General features: G+C 49.8%; 2 protein-coding genes across 2 annotated transcripts in view; one reads left to right on the top strand and one right to left on the bottom strand.

Annotated features, from left to right (window-relative positions):
* Positions 1-6,023: 6,023 nt before the first annotated feature.
* On the bottom strand, positions 6,024-9,049 carry irx5b (iroquois homeobox 5b). The gene is made up of 3 exons (XM_085465292.1): positions 8,468-9,049; positions 7,453-7,858; positions 6,024-6,710 (listed from the first exon to the last, which is right to left on the bottom strand). Exons 1-3 carry the CDS (start codon positions 8,690-8,692, stop codon positions 6,163-6,165), a joined length of 1,179 nt encoding a protein of 392 aa, XP_085321418.1. The 5' UTR covers positions 8,693-9,049; the 3' UTR covers positions 6,024-6,162.
* An 847-nt stretch (positions 9,050-9,896) lies between these two features.
* The window catches only part of LOC146706796 (uncharacterized), a 378,960-nt gene continuing 375,943 nt past the window's right edge, over positions 9,897-12,913 (top strand). Inside the window, exon 1 of the mRNA XM_085465048.1 lies at positions 9,897-9,951. Within this exon, the coding sequence (XP_085321174.1) occupies positions 9,897-9,951 (55 nt within the window). The remainder of the gene's footprint in view (positions 9,952-12,913) is intronic.

Below are 12,913 nucleotides of genomic sequence, written 5' to 3'. Positions count from 1 at the left end.
CAATGGGAAGCTTAATGCTACCTACCCTCCACGCCGTATCGCCTCCCATCATGCCGAGCGTGTCGGGGGGGCAGATAAAGAAAACGTTTAGCCTCATTCATCTGCCTGATGGCACGCTGACGCTACAAAGACTCTCCTGCTGTCAGAAAATGAATCGCAGAGAAACATTCAGAGCAAAGACGTCGGCCTGTAATCTGGACACTGGGATTATACTCTGAAGGCTGTCACTGCGGTACGGTGGCTCTGAAGGTCACGCACATTTACTAAAAACATGAATAAAGAGAAAATCACAAACATGTGGGAGACCTGCTGCACGGAGAGAAAACGCTCAGCGGCGAGGCCCCGCTGAAGGCCGAGAGACACGTGCCGCGTTTCAGGGACAGCTGTGTTTGCAGGGTCTCATCTTGTTTTTGGGATTAGGCGTGTCTGTCAGATTAGAACAGAATCAACTGTCGTTGTACATGATGCGTGCTGCACACCGGCTGTGCTGGAGTAAAATAGAAATATGAAGAAATCGATACAGACACATCACAGAACGATTCAGTCGTGTTTGGGGGCGCGGCCTTCAGTCGTGTTCGCTGGAGCGTGTTTCGCTGATGAAGTCGTTTAGCTTCTTGGTCGTGTTTGTCTGACTTCACTGGATTTTTGAGATCATTTTACTCTTAAATGTTGACTTTAAGTAATTGGATTACATGTAAATTTCCCACATCAGGAGTTTGATGTAAAGTGTTATTAAGAATTATTAAGAACAACATAATTAACTAAATAAACTCTGCATTTAAATTATAATTACTAAATAAATATTAATGTAAATTTAAAAAAGTATTAAAATAAAAATATTGAAACTTTATACGTTTTTCAGTGCTGTGGTTACGCAAAGTAGCCACGGAGGAAGACGCGGCGTGGGGGGAGGCGTGGTGTAGGGGCGGGAGGTTTAGAAGCAGCCAATCCGAGAGCATCATTCATCTCGTTTTAATTTAGAAACATAACGTCTGCAGAGGTGTGTGCGTGTGTTTGAGTGTGTGTGTGTGTGTGTGTGTGTTTGAGTGTGTGTGTGTGTTTGAGTGTGTGTGTGTGTGTGTTTGTGTGTGTGTGTTTGTGTGTGTGTGTGTGTGTGTTTGTGTGTGTGTGTGTGTGAGTGTGTTTGAGTGTGTGTGTGTGTGTGTGTGTGTTTGAGTGTGTGTGTGTGTTTGTGTGTGTGTGTGTGTTTGTGTGTGTTTGTGTGTGTGTGTGTGTGTTTGTGTGTGTGTGTGTGTGTGTTTGTGTGTGTGTGTGTGTGAGTGTGTTTGAGTGTGTGTGTTTGTGTGTGTGTGTTTGAGTGTGTGTGTGTGTTTGAGTGTGTGTGTGTGTGTGTGTTTGAGTGTGTGTGTGTGTTTGTGTGTGTGTGTGTGTTTGTGTGTGTGTGTTTGAGTGTGTGTGTGTGTTTGAGTGTGTGTGTGTGTGTTTGTGTGTGTTTGTGTGTGTGTGTGTGTTTGTGTGTGTGTGTTTGTGTGTGTGTGTGTGTTTGTGTGTGTGTGTTTGAGTGTGTGTGTGTGTTTGTGTGTGTGTGTTTGAGTGTGTGTGTGTGTTTGTGTGTGTGTGTGTTTGTGTGTGTTTGTGTGTGTGTGTGTGTTTGTGTGTGTGTGTGTTTGTGTGTGTTTGAGTGTGTGTGTGTGTTTGAGTGTGTGTGTGTGTTTGTGTGCGTGTGTTTGTGTGTGTGTGTGTGTGTGTTTGTGTGTGTGTGTGTGTGAGTGTGTTTGAGTGTGTGTGTGTGTGTGTGTGTGTTTGAGTGTGTGTGTGTGTTTGTGTGTGTGTGTGTGTTTGTGTGTGTTTGTGTGTGTGTGTGTGTGTTTGTGTGTGTGTGTGTGTGTGTTTGTGTGTGTGTGTGTGTGAGTGTGTTTGAGTGTGTGTGTTTGTGTGTGTGTGTTTGAGTGTGTGTGTGTGTTTGAGTGTGTGTGTGTGTGTGTGTTTGAGTGTGTGTGTGTGTTTGTGTGTGTGTGTGTGTTTGTGTGTGTGTGTTTGAGTGTGTGTGTGTGTTTGAGTGTGTGTGTGTGTGTTTGTGTGTGTTTGTGTGTGTGTGTGTGTTTGTGTGTGTGTGTTTGTGTGTGTGTGTGTGTTTGTGTGTGTGTGTTTGAGTGTGTGTGTGTGTTTGTGTGTGTGTGTTTGAGTGTGTGTGTGTGTTTGTGTGTGTGTGTGTTTGTGTGTGTTTGTGTGTGTGTGTGTGTTTGTGTGTGTGTGTTTGAGTGTGTGTGTGTGTGTTTGAGTGTGTGTGTGTGTTTGAGTGTGTGTGTGTGTGTGTTTGTGTGTGTTTGTGTGTGTGTGTGTGTTTGTGTGTGTGTGTTTGAGTGTGTGTGTGTGTGTTTGAGTGTGTGTGTGTGTGTTTGAGTGTGTGTGTGTGTGTTTGTGTGTGTTTGTGTGTGTGTGTGTGTTTGTGTGTGTGTGTTTGAGTGTGTGTGTGTGTTTGAGTGTGTGTGTGTGTGTTTGTGTGTGTTTGTGTGTGTGTGTGTGTTTGTGTGTGTGTGTTTGTGTGTGTGTGTGTGTTTGAGTGTGTGTGTGTGTTTGTGTGTGTGTGTGTGTTTGTGTGTGTGTTTGAGTGTGTGTGTGTGTTTGAGTGTGTGTGTGTGTGTTTGAGTGTGTGTGTGTGTGTTTGAGTGTGTTTGTGTGTGTGTGTGTGTTTGTGTGTGTGTGTTTGAGTGTGTGTGTGTGTTTGAGTGTGTGTGTGTGTGTTTGTGTGTGTTTGTGTGTGTGTGTGTGTTTGTGTGTGTGTGTTTGTGTGTGTGTGTGTGTTTGAGTGTGTGTGTGTGTTTGTGTGTGTGTGTGTGTTTGTGTGTGTGTTTGAGTGTGTGAGTGTGTTTGAGTGTGTGTTTGAGTGTGTGTGTGTGTTTGTGTGTGTGTGTGTGTTTGTGTGTGTGTGTTTGAGTGTGTGTGTGTGTTTGTGTGTGTGTGTGTGTTTGAGTGTGTGTGTGTGAGTGTGTTTGAGTGTGTGTGTGTTTGTTGTGTTTTCAGTCTTTCTTTGGTCGAGTTCGTGTGATTTTGTCTCACCTGAGATTTTTACATTTTGTACGTTTGTAGATTTTCTTCAATAAAAAACGGTCTGCTGATCTCAGCTGTCATCAATATCTCCACATTGTGTTTGTTTCTGATTTAAAGGTTTCTTTCCTCTTGCCCTCCCCTCCTCCTCCCCTCCTGTCCTCCCCTTCTGCCCTCCCCTCCTGTCCTCCTCTCCTGTCCTCCCCTTCTGCCCTCCCCTCCTGTCCTCCTCTCCTGTCCTCCCCTTCTGCCCTCCCCTCCTCCTCCCCTCCTGTCCTCCCCTCCTGTCCTCTTCCCCTCCTGTCCTCCCCTCCTCCTCCCCTCCTGTCCTCCCCTCCTGTCCTCCTGCCCTCCCCTCCTGTCCTCCCCTCCTCCTCCCCTCCTGTCCTCCCCTCCTGTCCTCCTGCCCTCTCCTCCTGTCCTCCTCCCCTCCTGTCCTCCCCTCCTCCTCCCCTCCTGTCCTCCCCTCCTGTCCTCCTGCCCTCCCCTCCTGTCCTCCCCTCCTGCCCTCCCCTCCTCCCCTCCCCTCCTCCTCCCCTCCTGCCCTCCCCTCCTGTCCTCCCCTCCTGTCCTCCCCTCCTGCCCTCCCCTCCCCTCCTGTCTTCCTGCCCTCCCCTCCTGCCCTCCCCTCCTGTCCTCCCCTCCTGTCCTCCTGCCCTCCCCTCCTGTCCTCCCCTCCTGTCTTCCTGCCCTCCCCTCCTGTCCTCCCCTCCTCCTCCCCTCCTGTCCTCCCCTCCTGTCCTCCTGCCCTCCCCTCCTGTCCTCCCCTCCTCCTCCCCTCCTCTCCTCCCCTCCTGTCTTCCTGTCCTCCCCTCCTGCCCTCCCCTCCTGTCCTCCCCTCCCCTCCTGCCCTCCCCTCCTCCTCCCCTCCTGCCCTCCCCTCCTGTCTTCCTGCCCTCCCCTCCTGTCCTCCCCTCCTGTCCTCCTGTCTTCCTGCCCTCCCCTCCCCTCCTGTCCTCCCCTCCTCCCCTCCCCTCCTGTCCTCCCCTCCTGCCCTCCCCTCCTGTCCTCCTGTCCTCCCCTCCCCTCCTCCCCTCCTGTCCTCCCCTCCTGCCCTCCCCTCCTGTCCTCCTGTCTTCCTGTCCTCCCCTCCCCTCCTCCCCTCCTGTCCTCCCCTCCTGCCCTCCCCTCCTGTCCTCCTGTCTTCCTGCCCTCCCCTCCTGCCCTCCCCTCCTCCCCTCCCCTCCTGTCTTCCTGCCCTCCCCTCCTCCCCTCCCCTCCCCTCCTGTCTTCCTGCCCTCCCCTCCTGCCCTCCCCTCCTGTCCTCCTGTCTTCCTGCCCTCCCCTCCTGTCTTCCTGCCCTCCCCTCCTGCCCTCCCCTCCTCCCCTCCCCTCCTGTCTTCCTGCCCTCCCCTCCTGCCCTCCCCTCCTCCCCTCCCCTCCTGTCTTCCTGCCCTCCCCTCCTGCCCTCCCCTCCTGTCCTCCCCTCCTGTCCTCCCCTCCTCCTGTCCTGGCTCTTCTGCTGTCAGCACCTTTAACAGGATGAAAGACAGTACAAAGCGTAGAATAAGAAACAGACGTCTGCTGTGACTGTTGTTCTCTCTAATGCTGCGTCTCCAGGATGACGTGTCCATCGAAGCACTCAGAGGGTTGGACGTTGTTTGTTTCTGTCAGTCTTCAGCATTTAGGACGACGCGTTTGATTCGTTCGGTTTCCTCTTCACACATTCAAGGCGCCAGTGAAAGCTCGTGGGGTCCTCTGCAGCGGAGGACGCCGCCCGGCCGTCTGTGACGGCGATCATTAATGTGCGTATGTACTTTGTGTGTTATTTTGTGTGTACTGGCTGCTGTCAGGTTTTTCCTGGTTAAAATAAATCAGGTAAAAGTTTTACTGTAATTTGGCATCCTGCTGATGTTACAGCGATGCTGTGCAGCACACCCCGAGGCCTGAACGCTGCTACGAGTTTGGGGGAAAAATATTCCTGCTTCTCTGAAAACATCAAAATCAATCTGAGCAGCGAAGCTACCAAAGAGCAGCTTAATATTTACACTTCCACATGATCACCTGCTGTTTCACGATGAATATAAAAACTGCAGATCAGTGTTAGTTCATAAACCGTGTTTGATAAGTGATTAAATTGTGTCCTTTAATCAAATTAAGACGAGCTGCTGATGTAAAAGCTCTCACATATTTGTGAATGAGTTTCATTTAAAAGCTCTTATTGTTGTTTTAAAATGCTACAGTCTTTGTGGGCTTTGCGTCTGCGGTCGGCTCCAGTGCGCTCGAGTTATTTTGAAACGATTACGGAGGAAACTGTTAAGAAATGAGTCATGGCAAAAATTCAGGTGGGTGCTGCGCTGCGGTCTGCACACTTACACCTGAAGGATGAGCTCAGTGTGACAGTTTCATGCAACTCATTGATTTATAAGAATATGAGCTGAACTCATCCTGAAACAGTCCTTTCATAATTTTTGGATTTAAGACAAAACAGACAAATAATTAAAAAAGATTTTAAAAAAACTTCTGAAAACATTTTTCAAAGATGAATTAATTAGAAGCTAAATTACAAAAGGATTCATTTAAATATTTAACACGATGCTCATATTTAGGTTTGAATTTCAGTTTGTTTCTGTGTTTAAATTATTACATATAATATAATATAATTATAAAAGCACAAACTGAATCACATTAAAGACGAAACGACTCCATAAATCTAATCAGATGCAGAAAAAAGGTCATTTTGTAAATGAAGAACAGATTTTTATTGGTTAAACCTGGACGTTTGTTTTGGTTGGATGGTTGTGAGAGGACGCCGCTCGCGTGCGCTGCTCTGGATTTAATCAAAGCGTCAGTTTTACAGCAGCTCAGTGAACGCGGCGCCGTCCTCTGCACTTTATTTAAAGATCAATAACAGCTGGATGACGGCTCGTTAAACGTGTGGTGGATTTGAACTGAAACATGGATAATGTTGTTAGAAATGCGAGCGAGGTGACACGAGCGAGTGAACGGGCCGCTGAGGCCGCGGCTCGTTAAATCAGCAGCTCATTATCTGCGTGTGAAGAAGAGCAGGCGGGTTAATAAAACTAGGCTTTAATGATACGTGAGGATTACAAACATCTGATCAACATAGAAAAACTGTCTCAAATTCAACCTTCCTGTTAACAAATCAGTCTGCCCTGCCCCCCGGGGGCCGCGCAGACCCGTGGAGGCGCTCTACACGTTCGCCGTGCCTCTGCTGTGCTCGTGTGGCTCCAACTGGCTCTGGCAGCGCAGCCGGCGGTCTCGGGCCGCCGTCTGCAGTAATCCGTTTAACGACGAGGCGCCGCTGTGCAGGGGCCCCGGGGGGCCGTAGGCGGAGTATCCGGGGATGAAGGGGGAGGCGTAATAGAAGTGTCGGGGCAAGGCGGGGCCGTGGGGGAACGGGGTCCGTTGCTGTCCCGCCCCCACGCTCTGTGCAGAGTCACTACATCCTTTGCTTTTGTCCGAAGACGTGGCGATCTCAGCCAGCGACCAGAGTTTGGGTTTGGGGGCCACGTTCGGCCCCTGGGTGGTGCCGCAGGGGCGCTCCTTAGACCGCGGGCTCGGCGTGCGCGTCCCCTCCAGCACTCTGAGCGAGACGCTCAGAGTGGGGGCGCTCCGAGGAGGGTCCGCCGACATGTCCACGGGTCTCCGGTCCACGGGGGAATCCTTAAAGTCCAGCTCGTCGAATCCTCGATCGGCGTCGCTGCCGCCGTCCTCTCTGAACGCCAAACTGCGGGAGTCTGGGGGGGGAGGTGGGACAGGCCAGGTCAGACCAAACACACATCAGGGTTCAGCGTGCAGGGTTATGAGTTTGATTCAAACACACACAAACAAAATGCACTGCATATTAGACCCCGCCCCCTCACATCTGCCTTATGGTCACAGTTTCCGCAGCCCAAACAAAATCAGCAGCCAATCAGCAGCTGCTCTCACGACCAATAAATCGACTTTAAAGAAGAAAGAAAAGAGTTCAGCCTGAAAGTGTTTGATTCGTCCAGATCAATGACATCATCAGTGAGAAATAATCAATCAGAAGAACGCCGCCGCCGACCGTCTCCACGCTTCAGCATCATTAAACGCACTCAGCTCCCAACATCTTCTCCCGCTTCTCTCGCCGTGCGCCTGCCGCTCTTCACTTTTTAAAAAACGGGTCCAGAACATTCTTTGATTTTAACCGATGATCTGATGAAATGATGAAAATCTGAAGCTGATCAATAATCTGATCTATGAACAAACAGGAGCAGTAACAACGACAGACCTGATCAGGACGAGCCGCTCGCTCTGCTCACACTCAGAACTAAAACCAACCTCATGAAACTGTTTCCACTGCAGCCGCTGCGATGATGTCATCACCTACAAGAACGGACGGAGAGGAGCGCCGGCAAACGTCTCCGGGTTCCCGACGCGTGTCACGTGCAGGTCATTTTAAAACCCATCAATTAATCGATCAATCAATGGATGGACCCCTCCCCCCTCACTCACCAGCTTCACGCTTCGGCTCCGTCTCCTCGCTGCTCGCCTTCAGTGGCTCCTCGTCCTCTTCGTTGCGTTCCAGGTCGATGTTGTCCTCCTCTTCCTCGTCCTCGCTCCTGTTCCGTGGCGTCCACGTCATCTTGTTCTCCTTCTTCAGCCGGCGCCGGGCGTTGGCGAACCAGGTGGACACCTGCGTCAGGGTCATCTTCGTGATGATGGCCAGCATGATCTTCTCGCCCTTGGTGGGGTACGGGTTCTTCCGGTGCTCGCTAAGCCAGGCCTTCAGCGTGGCCGTGGCATCCCGTGTGGCGTTCTTCCTGTAGGCGGGGTCTCCATACGGATATGGGCCCAGCGCCCCAAACGGGTGGTAGTCCAAGGACCCGGAGATGCCCGAGGACGGGTCGTAACCCGGACTCTGAAACAGAAACCATCATGTTAGTGGTCAGCTCGAGTTCCCACGCAGTTTAACCCGAGGGTCACATGACCACACGGCTTCAAACTACAGACCCAAACACAGAAGGAGGAAAGACCTCGCTCAGTTTAATCCACCTGAAAAATCTCACAGCCTCACAGAAATGTACAATGTTCCTCCTTCAATTTAAAATACATTTAAAAAAATAATTTAAAAAAATGAATTAAAGAATAAGTAAAAATATATATAAAAATAAAAATGTAAAAACAAAAATAAGTTAAAAAAACCATTAAAAATAATTTACAATTTTTTTTAAAATAAAATAAATTAAAGAATAATTAAAACTAAATTTAAAAATTTAATTAATAAATATAAATAATAATTAATTCAAAAATAAAAGACAAATAATTAAAAATTATTTTTATCTTATAAATAAGATTTTTAAAAAGATAAAAAAACAGATTAAAAATGAATTTTAAATAAATGTAATAATAAATTCAAAAATCATTGAAAATAAATGAGAAAAATAACTTTTTGAAGAGCAGATATTTTCATTGTACGGACCGGAACCAGACCCGGACCCGAGCCCTGGCCGTCTCCGCGCGCACTCACCACATAGGAGCTGAGCGCCGCGGCGGCGCGCGGCTCCCCTCCGTAGGGCAGCTGGGGGCCGAAGCCGGGGGAGGTCGCCGGTCCGGAGTACGGAGCGAAGGCGGAGCCGGACGCGGAGCGGCCGAGCTCCTCGGAGCGCGCTCCCAGGAGGAGGCCGGAGCCGAAGGAGGAGTGCAGAGCCAGAGGCGCGTGGGGCTGGAACAGGAAGCCCTGAGGGTACGACATGACTTTTACGCGCGGGAGAAGTCGCGTCGGAGCGCGGGACGGAGGAGGGAAAAGCGGGCGGAGAGGAGCGGGAGTTCCAGGAGCATCGCAGGAGGCTCGCGGCGGCACTTTGTCCGCTCCGGCTCTGCGCACCCGATCTGCGCCGAACCCGCAGACAGACTGAGCGGAGAGGAGGCTCAGCTCCACCTCCGCACGCTCACACCTCCTCCTGCTCGCTCTCTCCTCTCCCCTCAGCCCGCGCGCACTCTGCGAGCAGGTGGAACTAACGCGACCCTACAAAATAAAAGCACCAGGATAATAAGGCTTCACGTTCCTCACACCTGCAGAGTTTCTGACTGCACGAAACACGTCATCAAAGTGCGCCGTGGACCAACATGTAGTTTATGAAATATTCCAAATGATTCGTGACAAACAAATATTACTCCACTCTTTAGCTCCTTTGGTTTGACTTAGCCAATAAAAACTTTGGGTTTAGGTTTAGCCAATAAAAATGCTTGGTTAGGTTCTTGGTTTAAATAAACTCCCAGCAGGACACAAACATGAGTTGATGTGTGTTCGGAACTCAGAGGGTTTAAACCTGCATTACACCTGCAGGTAGATGACGTATCAGATGCTACATCACAATTAACAGCCACAGGGGTCAGTAGGAACAACTTTAACTTCTACACAGAGGAAAAATCATCAGAGGGGCGGGGTTTGAGTGTAAAAGTTACATTCCTTCATTCATTTTCAGTTTAATTGATTACTTCCTGTGGAAATGTCATCAGTTCTAATTGTGTGACTTAAGAAGCGTTCAGGACGTGATGTCACTTCAGGTGTTCGGGATTCCACTGATGCGTAACAGGTGACAGTGTGAGCAGGACAGATGCCGTGACAGGCAGTACAATCCGGTGAAACATCAAACCAGGCCGTCCCGCTCTCGCGTATTTTAGCGTTCTCTGCTGAACAGTGTTGAATTATGAACTTGGTGGCGATCAATCTGCGGACTGATTGGTGTGCGTGTGGGAGAGCGTGGACAGCTGTGGCTGATGCTGAGTGTCCTGAGAGCAGCTCAGTGAACTTTGAGGATCTAAGCCCACACCGCCTCCGCCTAATCTGATTAGTGGGGACTATAATTAGCAGAGTGCCAGCAAGGAGAATACTTCCCGCGTCAGTGGAAGTCCGGTCGCTGCTTTTCGGTGAAACCAGCTGAAGTCCATCTCTAATGGCCACGTCCACGGATTTTCAGAACGAGGCTGCAGGAATTTCCACGTTTGCAGGTAGGAGCACAGCGAGGAAGCCGAGTTCGGTGCATTAACTGATTAGATTAGATTAGATTAGATAGAACTTTATTAATCCCTCGGGTGGGTTCCTCTGGGAAATTCGATTTCCAAAAAAGCACAGCACCGACAGAAGTTACAGAGTTACAGAATATTATATGTATATATATATATATATATATATATATATATATATATATATATATATATATAATACACACACACACACACACATATATATATATATATATAAATACAGAGACAATATAAATAAAATATACGAAGGGGATAAATAGAATAAATAGGAATAAAAATAAAAATACAAGTGAATTGCACATTTCAAGTATTGAGTCTATTGCACCGTTGACTATTTACAAAAGTATTGCACAAGGTATTGTACAGTGAGGTGAAGAGGCACTACAGCTTAGTTGTTCCCCTCTCCTTTGTCCTCCTGTTTCCCCTCCCTCTCCCCTCTAGGGAGGAGTTAAACAGTCTGATGGCGTGTGGGACAAAGGAGTTTTTAAGTCTGTTAGTTCTTGTCTTTGGGAGAAGCAACCTGTCACTGAACAGACTCTTCTGGTTGTTTATGGCCGTGTGCAGAGGATGTCCAGCATTGTTCATAATGTCCATCAGTTTCTTTAATGTCTTTAATGTTTCTTTAATGTCAACTGCTGTTGATCCCAACACTCCACAGGCCATTTCAGGAGGCTCGCCGTCACAGGTTCTCTCTCACAAACGTCATCCTGTTTGGAAATCATACTTTGAGATGTAAACAATAGTTACTACTACGAATATTGATTTGCTGCAGTGAATCCTGGGTAAAGTGAGCAGCCTCTCTCCGGCTGCACTGAGGGGGAAACAATGCAAGTCGGCTGATCCTCTGCAGAGGCTAAGCAGTTTAACAGAGACGTTTTCATGCTTTTTTAAGCATCTTTCATTAAAGCCCTCTGCACCGGCTGAGGTACGCGCCTCTCCTCCTCCGCCTCCTCCTCGGGTGCTGATGATGCTCAGGAGGGCGAGCCCACCGAGGGCTTCCTGCTGGATGGAGTAATGACTCGGAAAAGCTCTTTCATCATCTCCACGGCGAGCCCCCCAGCAGGCCCGCCCCTGGAATGACACTGTTCTGCTGTTTTATCATATCAAAAAGTTATGTTCACAATTTGCACGAACAAAGTCGAACACTGAGGGAAGTGTGGCGGCGGCGTTTCCCCCGTATTCTCAGTGGCACGACTCTTTTGTGAAGATTTTCACATGAAAGGAGCGCTCGTTTGTTTCCTCCAGCAGCTCCCGAATGAGCTCAGCCCGCAGGGCAGATGTCCAGAGGTTACTTAAAGACTGTGTGTTTAATTAATTGGAAAACACTCGTTTTTAATAGTTATTATTCAAGTATGAAATGCAATCCTTGTAATCTGTGTGCACACATAATTAGCACCCATGAGATTTCAGCATGCAGTGCTTCAGAGAGGAGACGGTCACATCAAACCGGTGCACATCCTCATTCAATGGTTGTTTACACGCTGATCAATGAGCACTGTAATCAGATGAGAGGCAGAATTTAAGAGTGCAGCGGCAAGTCCATCGGCAGGAAATCAGTCTGCACTCAGGTCTGATCCTCTCACGGCTGTCTGACGATGTGCTGGATATCCGGGCTCAGACCGAAGCTGTTTGCATTACAGAAAACCTCTACAAACCAGGTGTGAGGGGACAGGTATGAGGGGGGACAGGTGTGACAGAGGACAGGTGTGAGGGAGGACAGGTGTGAAAGAGAACAGGAGTGAGGGGACAGGTGTGAGAGAGGACAGGTGTGAGGGAGGACAGGTGTGAGGGTACAGGTGTGAGAGAGGACAGGTGTGAGTGGGGACAGGTGTGAGTGGGGACAGGTGTGAGTGGGGACAGGTGTGAAAGAGAACAGGTGTGAGGGGATAGGTGTGAGAGGACAGGTGTGAAAGAGAACAGGTGTGAGAGAGGACAGAGCTGAGTGGGGACAGGTGTGAGAGGACAGGTGTGAGGGGAAACAGGTGTGAAAGAGAACAGGTGTGAGAGAGGACAGGTGTGAGAGAGGACAGGTGTGAGTGGGGACAGGGTTAGGGGACGGTGTGAGTGGGGACAGGTGTGAGAGGACAGGTGTGAGGAGACACAGGTGTGAAAGAGAACAGGTGTGAGAGAGGACAGGTGTGAGGGAGGACAGGTGTGAGGGGACAGGTGTGAGGAGACACAGGTGTGAAAGAGAACAGGTGTGAGAGAGGACAGGTGTGAGAGAGGACAGGTGTGAGGAGAGACAGGTGTGAAAGAGAACAGGTGTGAGGGGACAGGTGTGAGAGGACAGGTGTTAGAGGACAGGTGTGAGGGGGTACAGGTGTGAGGGGACAGGTGTGAGGGGACAGGTGTGAGAGGGGACAGGTGTGAGAGGGGACAGGTCTTAGAGGGGACATGTGTGAGGGGGGACATGTGTGAGAGCACAGGTTTGAGAGAGAACAGGTGTGAGAGGACAGGTGTGAAGGGGGGACAGGTCTGAGGGGGGACAGGTGTGAGAGGACAGCTGTGAGAGAGGACAGGTGTGAGGGGACAGGTGTGGGAGGACAGGTGTGAGGGGGGACAGGTGTGAGAGGTCAGTGTGAGAGAGAACAGGTGTGAGAGGACAGGTGTGAGGGGGGACAGGTGTGAGGGAGGACAGGTGTCAGGGGGGACAGGTCTTAGAGGGGACATGTGCGAGGGGGGACATGTGTGAGAGGACAGGTGTGAGGAGACAGGTGTGAGAGGACAGGTGTGAGGGGACAGGTGTGAGAGGACAGGTGTGAGAGGACAGGTGTGAGAGGGGACAGGTGTGAGGGGGGACAGGTCTTAGAGGGGACATGTGTGAGAGGACAGGTGTGAGAGAGAACAGGTGTGAGGGGACAGGTGTGAGGGGGTACAGGTGTGAGAGGACAGGTGTGAGAGGGGACAGGTCTTAGAGGGGACATGT

The sequence above is a fragment of the Copadichromis virginalis genome, linkage group LG7, assembly GCF_057382275.1.
Source record: "Copadichromis virginalis isolate Kocher_CV1m ecotype Utaka linkage group LG7, C_Virginalis_male_GT1.1, whole genome shotgun sequence".
NCBI classification, from domain to species: domain Eukaryota; kingdom Metazoa; phylum Chordata; class Actinopteri; order Cichliformes; family Cichlidae; genus Copadichromis; species Copadichromis virginalis.
This window is presented reverse-complemented; position numbering and strand designations above follow the sequence as displayed.

Bases quoted from the DNA above. Each gene is read 5' to 3' on its own strand.
- irx5b (XM_085465292.1), bottom strand. From the start codon at position 8,692: ATGTCGTACCCTCAGGGCTTCCTGTTCCAGCCCCACGCGCCTCTGGCT. The intron at 7,859-8,467 runs GTGAGTGCGCGC...TTTCTGTTTCAG, and splicing joins CGGCGCTCAGCTCCTATGTG to AGTCCGGGTTACGACCCGTC. The intron at 6,711-7,452 runs GTGAGTGAGGGG...CTCCCCCCCCAG, and splicing joins GGAGCCGAAGCGTGAAGCTG to ACTCCCGCAGTTTGGCGTTC.